Below are 18427 nucleotides of genomic sequence, written 5' to 3' on the forward strand. Positions count from 1 at the left end.
ACAGAAATGTTGTTTGTAGTTTATAGAATACAACAATGATGTTAATTTTACTCAAACATATACCTATAAATAGCAAAATCAGAGAAACTGATTTAGAAACTGAAGTGCTCTCTTAATTATTTCTAGAGCTGTACATTTATAGGGAGTAAGGAGTTATATGAGATACCGCCAGAAATAATAATAACATATTAAAGCATCATTTTCATTAAGCTCATTAAGCAGTAAGTTTTCTCTGTCCGCATATCAACAATAAAAACAGATTTTATCTAGAAAATATCCATGTATGAAAGCATTTTTAGACAGTGCGTTTTAAAAAAAGGTTATGCGTGTGGACAGGGGCTTAGAGTCTGAATATTTCTCAGTATTGGTGAATGAAATTAGATGTCCAAAATGTCTAAAGCCACTAAAAGCTTTACCACTAAAAGCTATTGCATGAAATGTTTTTTTTTTAAACTGCCTGATGCCTCATACACTATGTCATATTATATAATATTAGTTGCATCAGGTGTGTTGGGAGAAGTATAAGCAATAAATGTGCAGGGCATGAGTGCTCCAGCACCAGCACTGAGAAACACTGGCCTGCTCCATGGCCATGCTTCTGCAGGAAGTTGTTTCTACCACAAAAAGGGGCCTTTAGACAATTTTCATTTCCATAAAATGATGATGAATTTTATTTTTAAATTATTCAAAATCTTCACCTCAAAAACTCTAAAAGTCTAAAAGTTGAAGAAAACTTTAAAGTTTGTTTCAGGTCATCTTAAGAAACTCACCCCAGTGGGTGAAATTAAATGAGGCTCAGTCTTGTGTATAAAACATGATGAGCATATTTTTATTATTATTAATTTGCATTAAGTCTATATGTCAAGGTTTTTACTCCCACACGCTCTGTCGTCATCTATTGGTTGTGTCCATTAGAAAAAGCTGGAAGTGCAGTTCTCGTCTCAGTGGCTGCTTCAGATCGACTGACTCAAATCTCATTTACTCCATTAAAGATGCTTCATTGACTGCTTTCATTAAGGGAAATGGTCCGAACGCAGGCTGGGAAGAGACTGTGTGTGTGAATGAGTGTGTGATGACTAAATCACACCTTTAGATGAACTTTATAAGAAAGATGAGCAGGCGGAAGATTTCATTCAGAAGATTGTTATAATATAAAATGTCCAGATGTTTGTAGAAACTCCTTCTAATGAGTGTATTTTTCAGCTACTTAAGGTAAAATCCATTGCTGACACAGATGTGCAAATGCACACACTGACAGCTTACAGTGTAGACCCTTTAGAGAAGTATTGCTAATAGAATAGGAGTCTCTGACTGGAGCAAATAAAAATGAGCATATTTGGCATCATGCCTAACGACAGGTGTGGGCAAGAGGGGTAAAAAGCCCCCCAGTACTGAGGGTGACCGTACTACATTCAACATGTTTTTGGAGTTTTTGGGTTTGGGTGTGATCATCCAAAAGTTTGGACTCACTAGTGCTTTTCTTGTTGAATGCAGTCAAATCCTCACAGCAATGTTCCAAAACCTAGTACAAATCCTAGTGACTTACTCCAACAAAATAACAAACTGTGTATCCATCCATCCATCCATCCATCTATCTATTAGTCTAATCTATCAAAAGAAATGGATGAAGAAAATTGGGGTCAAATTGGATTAAAATATTTATTTTCAGATTTTAACTGTTACAAACACAATCTCACACATTTAATAATATCATAGAAAAATAATATTTTAAATTCTCTAAGTCTCAAGTAATTCAGTTCCATTCAGTTCATATAAATACAATAATGAATTAAAAACAAACATGTTCTACAATCTGTCGCACTGATACTCTGCAGATTCAGACTCTTGGGGCACCTCAATGAAGTACACCTCCTGATTGGCTGGTGGGGGGCTGGGGGGCCGACTGCCCACCCCAGAGTCAGGGCTGGGAGCAGGGTTAGGAGGTTCTCCACCTGATCGAGGCTTCTTTTCACCGCTTATTCTGGCCGGAGCGCGATTCTCCGCTCCCTCGACTCTGGGCCTGTGGCGCAGGATGTCCGGGGGCGGGCCTTCACCTTTGCCTTTGATGTGTTTGTAGCGTTTGAGCCGGACCCCCTCTTTGCCCTCTCTGGCGCAGGGCAGCAGCACACCCACGTCTTTGCGGAACTTGGAGCTGAGGCCGAAGTAGATGAGGGGGTTGTAGAAGCTGGCTGACTTGGCGAACAGGCGGGTGAAGATGCTGGTCAGGTTGGGCACATGAAAGCCCCAGGCTGACCACATGGAGACTACAGCATACGGAGACCAGGCCAGGATGAAAGCTGTGCAGATTACTATAGAGACCTGAGATACAGAGAGCATTCAGGTCAAAGACTATCAATCATAAAGCAGTTAGAGTGAATAAACAGTTGTTAATTCATCTCTAATAGACTTGCTTATGTGAAATGTAGACTTGAGAACTGCTTTGAAAAATTATAACTTGGTACATTTCTATACAAAGCCCAGAAAACCTCTTTAAAGGTGAATTACTGCCTGAGAATGCCCCCTCATTTTCTTCCAAAATTTACAAGTTACCCAACCCACTCATTAGGACTCCCCTAGTAATGCCCCAACACGAGGAGGGTGAAGACTAGCACATGCCTCCTCCGATACATGTAAAGTCAGACACCGCCTCTTTGCATACTGCTGCTGATGCAGCATTGCTAAGTAGCATCACAGTGCACTCAGAGAAAAGCACAGTGACTCGGTTCTGATACATCAGCTCACAGACACCCTGTGCTGATCGACATCAACCTTTTGGAGTGATGAGGGGAGAGAGCCCCATATTCCCACCCAGAGTGAGCAAGGCCAGTTGTGCTCTCCCAGGGCTCCGGTAGCCAATGGCATGCTGCATGAACAGTATTCGAAAATCTGTCTTTTGTATTCGTCAGACACTAAAGGTGCTCCAAAGCGAGTCCAAAATGAATGGGTCATATGGGCCATTTGAGCAAAATCATTCTCTATAAACGTTTAATAATTTTCATACTAAAAAAATACTCCTTTCTGGTTTTACACAAATCCCCTCTGAATGACATTCTTCACATCTAAATTATTTAATCTATCTGAACTCTTTAAAACTTCACATGTATTTTAAGGTCCTGTTTTATCATGGATACATTGGTAAAATCTGTTTTCCCCCATATTAATCAGAAAAGCAAGATGTTAGAGGAATAAACTGCACTCACAATAGTAACGTCCCTCTCGATCTTCCTCTGTCTATCTGTCAGGTCTCCCTCTGCGGACATGGCGTTTCCTCTCTTCACTGTGTTGATGATGGACACGTAGGAGAAGAGCATGATCAGCACAGGGACGACGAAGCAGAAGATGAGGATGGTGATGATGTAGGATTTGTGGATAGTGGAGTAATTTGCTTTTGCCCAGTCAATCTCACAGGTACCATACCCTCGATCTGTAGAAGAGAGGAATGACAGATTATGTTAACTAAACTGTTTTTTTTTTTGGAAATTTAAATATACCTATAGTTTATATAAGTTACGCTCTGACCAGTCAAATACAACTTAAGTCAATTTAAAGGCTGTTCAATGTAATGTAATGTTAATTGACGGGTTTAAACTGGGGCTTATCTGTGGGATATAAGGTGGGCAACATGACAATATTACATAAATTATATGATACATTTTGTTATAGTAAGTATATTGTGGATATCATCACTGTTTAAACAATACCAACCAACTGCACTTTTCTATTCAAAGAGGTATTAAACAGTTAATAAATCCTCTTTAATCCTGTTAAGTGCTCCAAATTGTAATTTTGTAAATTGATAAAAGGTATTTTTTAAATCACCAAATCCACACCATTCACATTATTTAATACACTATACAGACAGAAATATTGGTATTTTTTTCTAAAATATAAATTATAAAGATAAATTATCCTGCTTTTGTTGGAGTAACTGTCTCTACTACCCAGAAAGGACTTTCTACGTAAATTGGAGCATTGCTGTGAGGATTTGATTGCATTCAGATACAACAGTTACAGCGTTAGTGAGGTCAGGATGTTTAATGATCACCCTTAACCCTCTCTCATCACCATCTCATCCCAAAAGTAATGAATGAGTAACTTAAAGAATCTAAATGCATGATTTAAAAGGGGTGTCCACAAACCTGAACATGAACATGCTCAGTATCTGTAGCCCGTTCACTAATACTCAATTTATAAAGGTTGTTTTTTTTTTTCAGCCCAGAGGTATTCTAGAGTAGTTCTGTGGTCAGGAACTGTCCGCTAATGAAAAGCTGAAGTTGGGGTGTTTAATTTCACTCCTGCTGTGCTTGAGAGTGAAATTAGGAATAAAGCCAGCCCTACAGGATTATAAATCAATATCCCTGCTCTCTCTGCCTTCATCAGCGGTCAGTTTCCGACCACAGTGCTGCTCTTGGCTGGATATTTTAGGGTTATCAAACTTCATCATTGACATGATGAATGAGGTGCAGAGGGGTGATAAATAATTCATGATATCCGATGGGTCTGTAATTTTACATTTACTGTATATAAAGAACCTCAATGTTCCTATAAAGCAGTACAAGTGGTCCTATAACCTCTTGAGACCCTACGTCCTCATAAGTGGACATTAAATTTCTGCTTCTCTGCACCATGATAATAAATTACATTTATAATATATCTAGAATTTTTATAGAGACATATAGAGATACTGTCCATAAAAACTAGTTATATACTAGTTATTATACTCAATTGATTAAAAAAAAAGAAGGAATCCCATTCAGAAGATTTTACAGCCAGTCCAGGCAGATAAATGGTCCAGGTAACAATTGTTATTTAATTCTATGTTTGAAAGTAGTTCATTTTATTCACTGTAGAGTTGGGGCCTTCTGTTCCTAAAAGGCAAGGATATTTTTTAATTGTTTTACTACTGCCCCCATATAAGGACATTGTTTTTTTGCAAAAACAAGTTCCTGTAAAAAGTCGAAGTTTAGTTTTTATACTTGGTTGGTCCTGCTAATCTCAAATTGCTGGGATAAATAAAAAATACACGCTAAGCAAAAGTCTGTGTCTCAGGAGGATATGGAGATGTTTCTGATAAAGTGATCAGGGAGTCTAAATATTCACTGGTAAAACACTGACTGACATTTATACTGACCTGTGTAACTTCCCCATCCCAGCAGCGGTGATCCAGACCAGAACACAGCTCCAGCCCATATTAACATCACACAGGTGGCTATAGTGGCATTGGTTATGCAGTGTGCTGTGAACAGAAGACACATTCAAATTAAATGAGTATTTTTACTAATTTAACTGATTTTTTAAAAATATATATATTAAATAATATACAAAAATACCAATAAGTGTATTTGTGAGAATGCCTCTGTGCCAATAATTAGAAAGCTTTTGAGTAAAACATTTGTATTTATTTCGTTTTTTTGTCAAGGGCCCTTAATAATTATTGAGGGCATATTAATAAATAAAGCCATGCTCTACTTTAAAAGCCTTTTACATTGTATTCCAGATGAATCGACCATTAAAATATAAAGTAGCAAATAATTTAAGTTGTTTCAGCACAATGTTATATTTTTCCATTTTTCCCAGCTTTCAAAAGTTTACAAATGAATGAATCATTTAAATTCCTTAACACGCCACATTCCTTAACATTCCTGTCTGCCTCACATTACACCACTAAATCTTGATGATTTCTATTCAAGCATTACATAAAGAGCGTTCATGCTTGGTAAGGAACACTACTGAAGAGCATAATTGAAATCTAAGTTTTAATATTTAAGTAAATATGTCAAAATATAATGAATAAAATCATAAAACTGTCTCTTTCCTGAACTTCATCTTAAGATCAATAATTTCCTGAATACAAATTAAACAGTTCATGTCCTCCAAACCTTTAGTTTTGTTATGCTTGTCTACTTTTTACGTCTATTTTTAAACGTGCGGTATTTAGGTTGATTCCTGTTACTGATCTGGAATTATTAAGTGGAAAAGAGAGAAAACAGGCAGCTTCTCCAGGTGTCCTGTAGGAGATTTCAAAGCCCTCAAATTTTCAGAATGTAAATAAGTTATTTTACTGCAGAAAAATGGCTACACCTGTATTCTGTATACGGGAGATGGCATTTTAAGGGGTAAATCAATATTCATTCAGAATGGATCTGATGTGAAATGTTTAATTGATAGAGAAATAGACTGAACAATGTTTTTTATACTGGTGGTAACAGGAACCCAAACCTAATGGTTTTGTTTACTATAAAACACAGTACAAAGTTTAATTGTCATCTGCACAGTAAGGATAAAATGATTTCTTGCCTCTTGCCAAGATAAAGAGAAAAGTAGAAAAATACAATAAAGCAAGAAATAATAAACTGGATAAATATATATATATATATATATATATATATATATATATATATATATATATATATAGGAAATTGGTGTTAAATGTATATCAAGATTGCAATATGTACATGATTACACTCAGTGAACAAACTGAGTTTTATATGTAATGCTTATAATGGTAAAATAGATGTTATATAAAAAATAATGAAATTCTTTGGGTATCATTTTGTCAAACAGAATTCTCTATATACCTCTCCGCCAAACCTTGGGTTAAGGTGGTGATAATGTCTCAGGGAAACAGAGAGTGCCATGTGAAGCTCAACCTTGTTAGGTTTCAGATTAACTCGTTCCACGAAAGCAGTTAACAAACTTTCTGTCAACCCAGGTTTAGATCTAGCCAGGATTAATCTCTGTGCTCATGAAAGTGTAGTGTTTACTGTAAACAGCCGATCAGTAGCTGTGTTCCAGAGCTTAGACTGCAGCCAAATTAGGCTATATTTCTCAGCTGCTTCATCAACAACCAACCGAGAAATGCAGCCCAGATTTCAGTTACGATTTTTAAGGACACAACTGATGTATCCTTCCAGGCTTTTGATTAGCCAATTCGTTGTGAGAAATTATGGAAAACAAAGCCTCCACAGCACAGAGTTTGGGTTAAAATGTGAGTTTTTATCATCTGGTTTCACGTGTCTATTGCTACAAGTGTCACGAGGAAGAGAATAAAAGTGGCTTAAAGGACTTGAGAGGTCAGACTCAGCCTTAATTAACCCAAGAGCAGTTGATGATCCAAAATCCAAGATCTGACCTGCTTAACCTGGAGCAGGTTCGGTCTGCAGTATGAGCAGTATTTTAATTAAAAATGACTGAAAATCAAACTAAACTTAGTTTAGCTGTTTACATTTTATACCAACACTGTATAACAAAATATTCTCAAGATTTACTCAGAATGAACACAAATTATTACAATTAACAAAGTACATTTTGTACCTTTTATACAGTGTTAAATATATCTTACAAATGTAACAATGTTTTCATATAATTTTATAACATTCATTAAGCTAACTTCATAATATATCAAACGATATATTTAAATGTGACAAAGAATTCCCTTTATTCAAACTGTCTACTCCTCCTCTACTCCTCCTGGTGAAAAGGAGAGAAGGAGAAGTAGTAAATGGGGAAATGGGACACCTGATCCCTTTTAATAGGATATTAAAAGCCAATCACAATGCTCATTTTCCGCTCCCCTGAAACTGCCCAGCCAATCACAGCTGTTGCACAAAGTCAGCAAATGTATGATCATCCCATGTGGATGTTTAAACTTCTGTTCATTGCAGAGAAAATACTACATTTTGGAAATTTTGTGAAATATTTGTCAATCATATAAAAGCGGAAGCCTTGCGTTACTTATTTTATTTAATTTTATTGTATTTTTTTTTATTTATTTGTTCATAATAAGTGATGAACCATATCGTAATATATTGGAATAAATGTTTTGTAGGTAAAACGTCTCCTCATGACAGCAGTGATGTTAGCTGTTGTGACATACTGACCTTATTCATGACTGGCCTGCAGAAGCGCTTTGTGCTGAAGCTCTGAGGTTCCTAAATTTAAGCCAAGGTCACTAATCTCTCGCCTCACCTTTGTTCGGGTGGCATCCCTTGATGTATCGAGTAATGCTGATGGCGGTTAACGTGTTGATGCTGCCCAGACCAAAGAGCAGCGTGAAGAATCCATCAACCTGGAGAAAACACCAAACACAAGTATGACACATAACAGTACTGAATAAGCCAATTAGCAGCTAAGGAAATGTAGGCCTACAGTCATTTCAAATACAGAATTAAGCCATTCATAGAGAACTCAGACACATTAAAGAGCTCCTGTTTGTTAAGAAACCACTTCTTGTGCTGTTTGCTGGGGTGGCCGCTTGTCAAATTTGTCTCCTGAAATGGATGAATCAATTATGCACAAAAAGTAAATGCGCTTGGCTCTTAATGGTGTACGTCTGTTGGAACATGATTCATAAACTGTTAATTGTGGCGTCTAAAAGGCTTGATTCAGAAAGTCACTTTAGAGACTGCCTGGTGCTAATTGTGGGGGAAATGTGTCTATTCTTTTCAATAGGAAGAAGAACAAAAGGAGAAAAGTGTGTTTAGCATTTAACAATTTAAAATGTCTTAAAAGAAACTCGCATAGCAATTGTATCCTAAAATAGGAGCTTCCGAATCATATTGATCTGTCACTGGGAAAGTTGGTGGAGAGGCAAAAACCCTCTCTACAGTACTGATGAACACTGTATAATGTAGGGTTGTCACGATACCAAAATTTTGACTTCGATACCGATACCAACTGTAGTATCACGATTCTCGATACCAAAACGATACTTGGAAGAAAAAAAAAACAATAAAAATATCTGAACATAAAATGTTTATTTTTGATTGGACTGTATTGAACACTGAACAATCGGTGCAAACGTTTTTATTCTAAAATGAAACATTTGAACAAAAAACAAGTTTCGTTATTATAACCTTAACTATAACATAATTATCTAAACACTTCCTAAAAACTAAAACCTCTTCTTTTCTGAAACTACACTGTGGGAAGTTTCTTTGCATGTTTAAGGTTCTTAGCCAGGAAAACAAGTGTGTCCACATGGTCTTCTGTCAACCTTGTTCTCCTTGGACTGCAGATTAACCACACGTGCGTTATCACATGCAGCCTCGAAAATTACGCTTTTAATAAGGAGATAAAGTGGATATTATTTTTTTTTCTGCCTCAGTTTATTTCATGCGCTGTTTGTATATAATTGGGGATTGCAGGAGACTGGATTGATGGATTCTCTTAAGTCTGGTTTTGAAGGTAAGAGCGTGGGGGAGCCGCTGGTGGGGGTTGAGGGGGTGGAGGGAGTGACCTGAGGTAACCCTGCAGCGAAAAACAAGCAGCTTTTAACTCTGAACACGCGCTCTTTCAGCTCTAATTCAGGAACCGTACATCCTACAGTAAAACGGAGCGAATCCGGAGAGACAGACGGTTCGAATGGTGTATAACATGTCCGCATTCGATCAAATATGGACGTACGAGAAACGGAAATATGAAAATTATGATTTCATATTTTCAGAAGCAAGGCATATTTCGCCCTAAATGTTTATTTTCTGAAAGGAGATCCAGCTAAATAGGCTGGATAACTGAAAAGCCGAGATTCTAAGCTTTAAAATGGCATATTGGGTGTCTATATTGAACCTATAACTATTCATAAACACAGCCAGATATTAAATATTATAAATTTCTGGCCCGCCGGCGGGCCAGGGCTAGTAAATCTTAGTAAAGCTACAGACAGAGTGTATCTTGACTAACTCCACTAACCTGTCGACTTCTCAGCTCTTTGTAGAGATCAGGGTGCTTGTCTGCTAAATGCGTAGCCAGGTTGCTGGTGTTCCCTCCTCTGCACTGGATAGACTTATAACACCGTTTATAAACTGGGTTTGTGGTGTTGGTCGGATTCCCTTCTTCATCAGCGATGTAAGCAAAATTTGCCCACACTTCACTCCTCGCGCCCGTTTTGTCCACAATTCGCGGACGAGAGACATCTGTTATTTTAGACGTCGCCATTCTACACTCGCCGCTGCTCTGCTGGCTTGCGCGTGCGTGTGTCGCTCAAGCGAGTCAAATGAATCGATTCACACGTGAATCGATTCATTTGTTCAGAACACTAAGTTTATCTGAATCCTGCCACACCGACTGCTGCGGTGTGAATCAGTTTTCTTATGAACTGAATCAAATCGCGCCTACTAATTTGACTCATTTGAAGCTAGTGACTGGGCTATATAGTATCGAAAGCATCGAACGCTAAAGAACCGAATCGTTTGTGATGACGTAGTATCGAAAAAGAATCGAACCTTCGGTACACCGTGCAACTCTAGTATAATGTGGGTCAAATTTGTGAAAATCACAATAATATCACATTCTATGTATCTCAACAATCTTCTCTAGGTCTTCTCTATGTGAACAAATGTGCTGCTTCAAGACTCCATTACTTGTTAGCTGTGTTAGCTAGTGGTGGCCATAAGCGTACATTGAGTTCACCCTAAGCCATTACCACATTTATCAGGAAAAGATACAGAGCCTTGGGAACGCAGGTGGTTCAGTAAGCAAAAGTTTCAATTAATTTATATCACATGTTCAAATAATATGGAAACAATGGCCTTTAGTTCTCCAGGCCTGGAAGTTGACATTGGTCTGCACTCATTTTGGAAAATATTATACCTTTTGAATTGATGATGGTGGAAAAGTCATAACAGGGCTCTCAAGTCTCACGAACTGGGCGTGAAGCACGCACATTTTAAGCAGTGCACATGCTCATAAACTACACCTTGTATCTCTCATGCACAGAAATCTCATGCATTGTTGTATTCTGGTTAAATTTTTGTGATCCTGCCAATAATGTTTCAAAAAAGAAGATGCAGACCAACACAGACTGAAGGATGCAGGAACACCATATTCAATAAGCAGCCTACAGTACAGAACATTTTAAAAATGTCATAATTTAATTTTGTATTTCCTGATCAAATGAAAACTTGCATCATAAAAATAATGAAAGTTCATGTTGAGTAATACTGTCTCCAGCCAGTACATACCACCCAGCCCTTTCCGACAATCTCTCTTACTTTAAACTGATCTCAAAACTTGACAGCCATGTCTTAAACAATGGTGAAAATATGATCCTAGATCATTTTGTTTCAATTAAAAAAAATAACATTTTGTTCCTAAGTTGAACCAGTGTTAATAATAATGATAATATAATCATAAATACCAATGATCTCATTGTGCTAAAAGTGTAGGTAACACTGCATACAAATTAAGTGTGAATTTCACTAGCTCCGAATTAATCTTTACCTTTCTTATTCTCCCTGTGCCTGGTCTGCGTAATGCTTTATTGAAGCTAAAACTGAACAGCCTGACAATATATTTATTTTTACTTTTACCAAAATCCAAAAAGTGTCTGCAATACACATCAACAGTAGTAAAAGCTTCTTTCGATAACTGTTTTAATGTATTTAAATTTTAAAACAATTCAAAAACAGCTGAAGTTTACCAAAACTGGTGTTTTATTGTAAATCCAGTAACAATATGTCACACTATTCATGTTCAATGTTAGCACTGTTAGTGATTTCAGTAGATATGGCATTTTTCATGTCTTGCACAACATTAAAACATTTCCACAGATAGAAGCTGGACAGTATTGTGGGTACAACTGACTTAATGAGATACAGTATACAATCTGACTTTTGCAGGTGTTCCAATTGAAATTTTTAAATAAAACTTCAAATAAAACGCAGGATTATGTAAATTGTGTAATCTTCCCTTACATGTAAACTAAGATAGACTCATAGTTCCAGTTTTATACTAAAGAAGCAAACCTTAGGCACTGAACAAGTCTTGACTTTATTATATTACGTTTTTTTAAACCAAACTAACGCTAAAAGAATGAAGCAGTTTTTCCACACAGACAGTAAAACAACAACATCAAACAAGCTGATCAGCAGGCAGGAGACGGGAATCCTCTCAAGACTCTTAAAGACAGATTGACTGGTCATGTCTAAGCGTATCCACTGTCTCTGTCTGTCCAACACACGTCCTGTGATTCAGCCAGCATTACTCTGTGTAATCCTCTTTAATTCAGCCTCACTCTCTCACTCACTCTCGCTCACTTCCAGAAGACACAACCTGTTGTGGCTATTGGAGCAGATTAATCTGCTTTTGAGGGCAAATTAGCGATAAATATCTCTGTTAAATATCATTTTCGTTGTTTTCAGGGAGTATTTCATAACTGTTTCATAACTCTTTCTAATGCCTCTGCTGGCTGGTTGCAGTATGATTTGTAGTTACCGCCTGCATTTAGAGGAACTGTTAAAGAAAGTAGATGCAGTAAAGTGATAGACGAGTCTCTCCTGGGAGCAACTGGCTGAATAAAAAGGGATAGACAAAAAAATGCAGCATCTGATAAACATCAGACATAAAACAAACATAAAAGTGTACCCTCATTATTTACTAGATTATTTACATTTACCCAATAAAAAAATATTACATCGATATTATTGGACACCATGCCGACTATATAGAACGGGCCTTATAAACAATGACTGCTGTTTGAGATGTCTAAAAGAGAGGGGCACCTTTTTTCACTGTATATGGGCATGTGCTTTGTTACAATTGTTCTGGAAAGGGGTGTTGAAAGTGCAGGGTAACTGGATGAACAACAATGTGAATAATTTTAAAACATTGGAAACTAAGATACCAGAGTTAAAAGAATGGTTGAATTTAATGACAGAAACTGCTTCTTATGAAAATATGTTAGCTAGAATGTCGGTAAAAGGCATAACTAGAAATACGGCATGGCAAAACCTAATACAAGTGTAATACAAGCATATCGCACCCCTTCGGCTGCCCAATCCTCTTCTGACTCATTTAATTTACTTTTTTATCCACTATTCCACTACTATTTTATTTAACTATTTTGTTCCTTCTATAGATATGCTGACAAATATACTTATGCCCTTATCTACCTGTTGATTTGCCTGTGTTTATTGTAAATTGTATGAAGGAAATGTGTAATAAAAAACTTTAATTACAAAAAAATCGAATTGGTTGGATGAGTTGAGATATCAGGAAACAAGTATTAGCTTTTCACTTAAACTATTATTACTTATTATTACATTTATACTATTACTAAACAGGTGATGTTGTGCTGTTGGTCAGATGAACTGCATTAGTGCATTGTGCATTTTTTACTATAAGTCTAATGTTGGCATAAAAAAATGACCAGTGATTGGATATTAGCCAGAGGTGTTAGTGTAGTTAAATGTGCTGGACTTGGTATTTTTTGTACTTTGTCTCAGCCAGCACTCTCTCCAAATGTAACGTCTCGTCTAACCAGAGTTGAAACATTACAATCACTAGACTATCAGGTGGAAAAATGCACTTTGCTTCTGGTTTCCTCAGACGTACAGTAAAGTCTAGGGGGAAATCTCAGATGAGTACACAGGTCTGTCTCTAACTCTGGTCTCTATTATGCAAATCTGGATCCAAATTCGACAACAAGGGGGATATTTTAGTTTAATTTATATACAATGGGAAGGAATGGAGCCACTGCATCCATGTTTTTCTGCAGGTATTGTTCCAAACACATTCAATGATGTTGAGGTCTGGACTGATGTTGTTGGTGCATTGTTCTGAGAACAGCAGCAGCAGCAGCTTCAGCAGGTTGACTTGACCAATGATTTTTTTGTCAGTAAAAAGAGACAGAAATATCTGTAGATGTTTACAGATCTAACACAGATATGATTAATGGGGCTGGATTTTGTTTCTAATCTCACTATCAAAGATGAATGCTTTGTGTTTTGAATATCTACACGGCTTTCCACTGTTGTCCTATTTTGTTTGGATATTATTTTAACAGTTTCTGAAAATTCTGAGTTTCCTTCTGCGACTGTCTTATTAAGACTTGACTTTTTTAGACTTTATGTCTAATCACCTCAAAAAAAGACTTCCACTTCATGTCTGTTTAGTCCCTTTATAACAGGTCCTCTGTACTTGAAAAAAACTCTGTATTCACTATGAGAAATTACACAGGGAGGTACTGATAAATTACCTATCCACCGGCAAGAACTCGGCTCTAAAGCTGTAATCTCAGGGTTATTCATAGAAATGTCATTATTCTCAGACCCATTCTGCACCTTTCAATGAGCGCAAATGAGTCGCGCGTCACTTTGCTTTTAGCGGGACGTGATACCAGGATGCATTAAGGCTGTTAACACCACACCCAGAGTCCTTTGGCTCAAAGACACATTGGGTCACAAAGGACGTCCAGTTTGTTCTTCAAATGAGACTAGCCGTGCTAATGGCCTATTAACAGAGCTGTGGATTGCCACCTATCTCAAGGTAATAACAATGTTTGTGCAAATCCAGCCAAAACAGGAGGGCACTTTGTCTGGTCTGTCCACTTCAGACGAGACAGTGAGAAAACGACTTTATTCCAGCATGATTTTGATTCTCACCTCCACTGCTTGTGTTAAGGAGAACTGTTTTACCAACATATTTACAGTTCATACAGTATATACACCTACTATTCAGCCTACTGCAGTTTAGCTTCACTTATTCACGTATTCACAAAACAATACAATTTATCAGAAATCATTCATATACAGCACTACCACTTAATAAATACGAGTTTCTTTGATTTTACCAAATTGAAAATCTCTGGGATATAATCAAGAGGGAGATGGATGATCAAAAAAGGTAGTGGCATAAAATAATTTGAGGTCTGAACATTCTGCATCTTTTTTTGTTATTTTGTTATTTTATCAATATTTTATTTGGAATTTGGGAGAAATGTTGTCGGTAGTTTAAAGAATAAAACAACAATGTTTATTTTACTCAAACATATCCCTATAAATAGCAAAATCAGAGAAACTGATTCAGAAACTGAAGTGTTCTCTTATTTTTTTTTAAAAAGCTGTATATACTAATATTTCATTGGACAGAAACTAGTGACTGAAGCATGCTAAACTGACCTATGGAATATGTCTATGTGGATTCCTTCATTGAATGTGAATGTTATTTGGCACAGACAATTCTAACAAAACATATTAATTAATTAATTAATTGACACATTCCTGGTACAGACTTACACTGTGAAGCGAGGAATTTTAAATACCCACACATTGTTGCCATGAGCTCTTTGGCTGGTGTTCATCCTCACTCACAAGATAACACCTCATAACAGATATGTGTTCCCAAGCTGTTCCCTGAGGTAACCCTTTATGATCAATTTACATACTGTTAACCCACAGTAGTGTATCTCAGATTATTCCTTCTAAGAAATAAATAGAACACCCACAGAACACAATAAGTGGACCTCAAGTCCAAAACCAAGTACAAATAAAAGAAAAAAATGAGACTTTCCCCCTTTAACCCACACTGTCGTACCTGGCAGGTCCAGACAGAAGTGATGAGGTAGCCGTTGTCCCGAAACACATTAAAGATCTCAAGGATCCCGCGTGAGTATCCAAACACAGAGATACTGGCGTCAGATATGGCCAGGTTTAGAGTGAGGTAATCCGTGGGCTGCAGAGACCCCCTCTGCTTAAACAGCACAAAGATCACAATGCTGTTTCCAAACCACGACAGCCAACCTGCAGAATTAACAACACAAAGATTCAGAATATATAAATAAAACAACCAGACCTTATAATTGTTTACTAGCTGTATGAAATGTAAAGCATAGGTAATTATTTGTATTCTTTTAAATTAAGCGTTTAACACTTTATCCCTTACGCTGTGTGACTTTGTATAATATATGTATAGTAGTTCCTGAATCAATTAAAATAGTATCCAAATTATTTACAGTAATTAATCATTTATTTACAAAGCTAACTTTTTAAATAACTTTCTGAATAATTTACAGTAGTTACAAATTGCATAAGCAGTTGTTTAATTAGTTATTAGACTTTTAATAAAACATTTAAGCCCAATTAGATATATAATGCATTAAAATACAATATATACAGCTCTGAAAAAAATAGAGAGACCACTTTAGTTTCTCTGATTTTGCTATTTATAGGTATGTGTTTAATTAAAAATGAACATTGTTGTTTTATTCTATAAACAATGGACATATTTATTCCAAATTCCAAATAAAAATATTGTCATTTAGAGCATTTATTTGCAGAAAATGAGAAATGACTGAAAAAACAAAAAATAATAATGCAAAGAAAACGAGTTCATATTCATACATTTTTAAGAGTGCAAAACCCTGTTTCAGCTTTTATCGTGTGACTAAAACACCATACAGATTACACAGGACAGGACTGAATAAACAAAACCCCTTCACTCTCACACACACGCACACTCACAGTGTTGATACCTGCTGATACCCTGAAATCTGCTCCAGACTGTGCATAAATCCTGATAAACCAGCAGCGAAATCACACATGGTGCTTTATGAGATTTAAATTTAAATAAATAAATAAAAGTCAGACCTCTTTCTGTAAACATGAATATATTCTATGAATAATGAACCAAACAAATATATATATAGAAACATACACATATATAGAGAAATACAAGTACTGTGCTGCATTAAACACTGATTTTTCAAACCAGGTGTGGGATACTAATATAAATAATAGTCTACAGACTATTTTAGAGAATTTCTGAATATGAATGAATGTTATTTATCTTTATTGTAATTTTAGTGTTTGAATATTTGCAACAGGAGTGGCATAACGTTATTCAAAAGCAGTGTGTAAGACTGGTGGAGAAGAGCATGCCAAGATGCATGAAAACCAGGGTTATTCCACTAAAAATACTGATTCTGAACTCTTCAAACTTTATGAATATGAACTTGTTTTCTTTGCATTATTTGATGTCTGAAAGCTTTTTTCTGCAAATAAATGCTCTAAATGACAATATTTTTATTTGGAATTTGGGAGAAATTTTGTCTTTATTCTATAGAAAAAAACAACAATGTTAATTGTATTCAAACATACAGTATACCTATAAATTGAAAAAAACTGAAGTGATCTAATTTTTTTTCAGAGATGTATGTACTTAAATACACAGTACTGTAGAAATGAGTGGATGAATTGGGTTAGAGTAGAAGAAGCTTACAATTCTGCTGAACCCATTTTAAATCCAGTGTAATCTATTGGGATTTATTTATTAGTTTACATGTAAGGATTTAGTGTTGTGTTTAAGCCCCGACTGCTAGTTTAGTACTGTTGTACTCATCAGCTCCCACTAGTGTAGCAGGAATCAAGTTTATTTTCTTATTTTTATATGATAAAATAAATAATAATCTGGTCTTGACTTGGACTTGACATTAGTTCTCACTGTTCTGATTGCATAAAGTATTTTTTGCCCAATTGCATAAATATATATTTTTATACTATGACAGTTTTCCAAAATTTTGATTTAAATAATTTCAATAAATCCCCATGCTTACAGACTCACAATATATTTTGCCATATATTAAATCATAACCCCTGCATGGTGCTACATATCATATCATATATTAGGTTCTCCTTTTCTCTACAGATACAGTACACACATTTCCATAACTCTCTGCCAGAAAAAAAATAATCATACAAACTACATTACTGTATCAGGGCTCCAAACTAAAGTTAATACGGGTAAATTTTATTAAAGTACATAAAACGTAATGCTACCTTCTGTTTACTGCCTTAAATCAGTCACACATAAAACACAGAAAGGCTGTATGAGCACAGATCTATCTGCCTTTAAACTAGTAAATATTATCCACCAGAAACCTCCCATTAAATTAAAACCAAAGCTTAAAGATCTTAACTCAGAGAAAAGCTCGAGACCGAGCTGAAACTCACCCAGCAGCAGCAGGTAGACTCCTATGATGGTTTCCCCCTGGTCGGACAGTGGAGGGTCTTTACTCGTCAGGCTGAAGTTGTTGTTCCTCCAGGGGATGTTCCCCACCTGCGGCGGACTCAGAGACATGCTGGCAGCGCGAGACCACCACACACACCTGCACCACAGACCACCACACACCTCTACACACCTCCACCTCAGACCACCACAGGCTTGAATGAGCGCAGAGCGGCTGAGCCTCGAGCTGCTGCTGATAAAAAAACTCCAAAGCCGTTCTGGACTCCCTGCTGCTTCTCCACACACACACACACACACACACACACACACACACACACACACACAAATCCCCACTAAAATACCGCGCGGTGCTGCCCGCAGCTCGAGGCGGTGACGTGAGGCTTCGGTAATCCAGCTAACCCCCCCAGCAGGTGGAAGTTCAGTGACAAGATTAACACCAGCCAGATCCGCAGATCACCAGCGACTGTTTACTAACGAGACACATCACCCAGCACATACCTGTCAAGTTTTGGACTTAAAAATAAGGGATTTTTTCCGCCGCCCCAACAGCCCAAACGAGGGGGGAAAAAAAAAAAAATAATAAAAAAATAAAAAAAAAAATATATATATATATATATATATATATATATATTTTTTTTTTTTTTTTTTTTATTATTTATTTAATAGATTTAAAATTGAAATTGAA

At 36.5% G+C, this 18427-nt stretch overlaps 1 protein-coding gene across 1 annotated transcript; it reads right to left on the minus strand.

The window, feature by feature from the left end:
• Positions 1 to 1645: 1645 nt before the first annotated feature.
• Positions 1646 to 18059, minus strand: opn6a (opsin 6, group member a). The gene is made up of 6 exons (XM_007246116.4): positions 17727 to 18059; positions 15313 to 15518; positions 7969 to 8068; positions 5132 to 5236; positions 3201 to 3424; positions 1646 to 2319 (listed from the first exon to the last, which is right to left on the minus strand). The coding sequence occupies exons 1-6, from the start codon at positions 17851 to 17853 to the stop codon at positions 1807 to 1809; spliced, it is 1275 nt and encodes a 424-aa protein (XP_007246178.3). The 5' UTR covers positions 17854 to 18059; the 3' UTR covers positions 1646 to 1806.
• Positions 18060 to 18427: the final 368 nt, after the last annotated feature.

The sequence above is a fragment of the Astyanax mexicanus genome, chromosome 16 (genome assembly GCF_023375975.1).
Source record: "Astyanax mexicanus isolate ESR-SI-001 chromosome 16, AstMex3_surface, whole genome shotgun sequence".
NCBI classification, from domain to species: Eukaryota; Metazoa; Chordata; class Actinopteri; order Characiformes; family Acestrorhamphidae; genus Astyanax; species Astyanax mexicanus.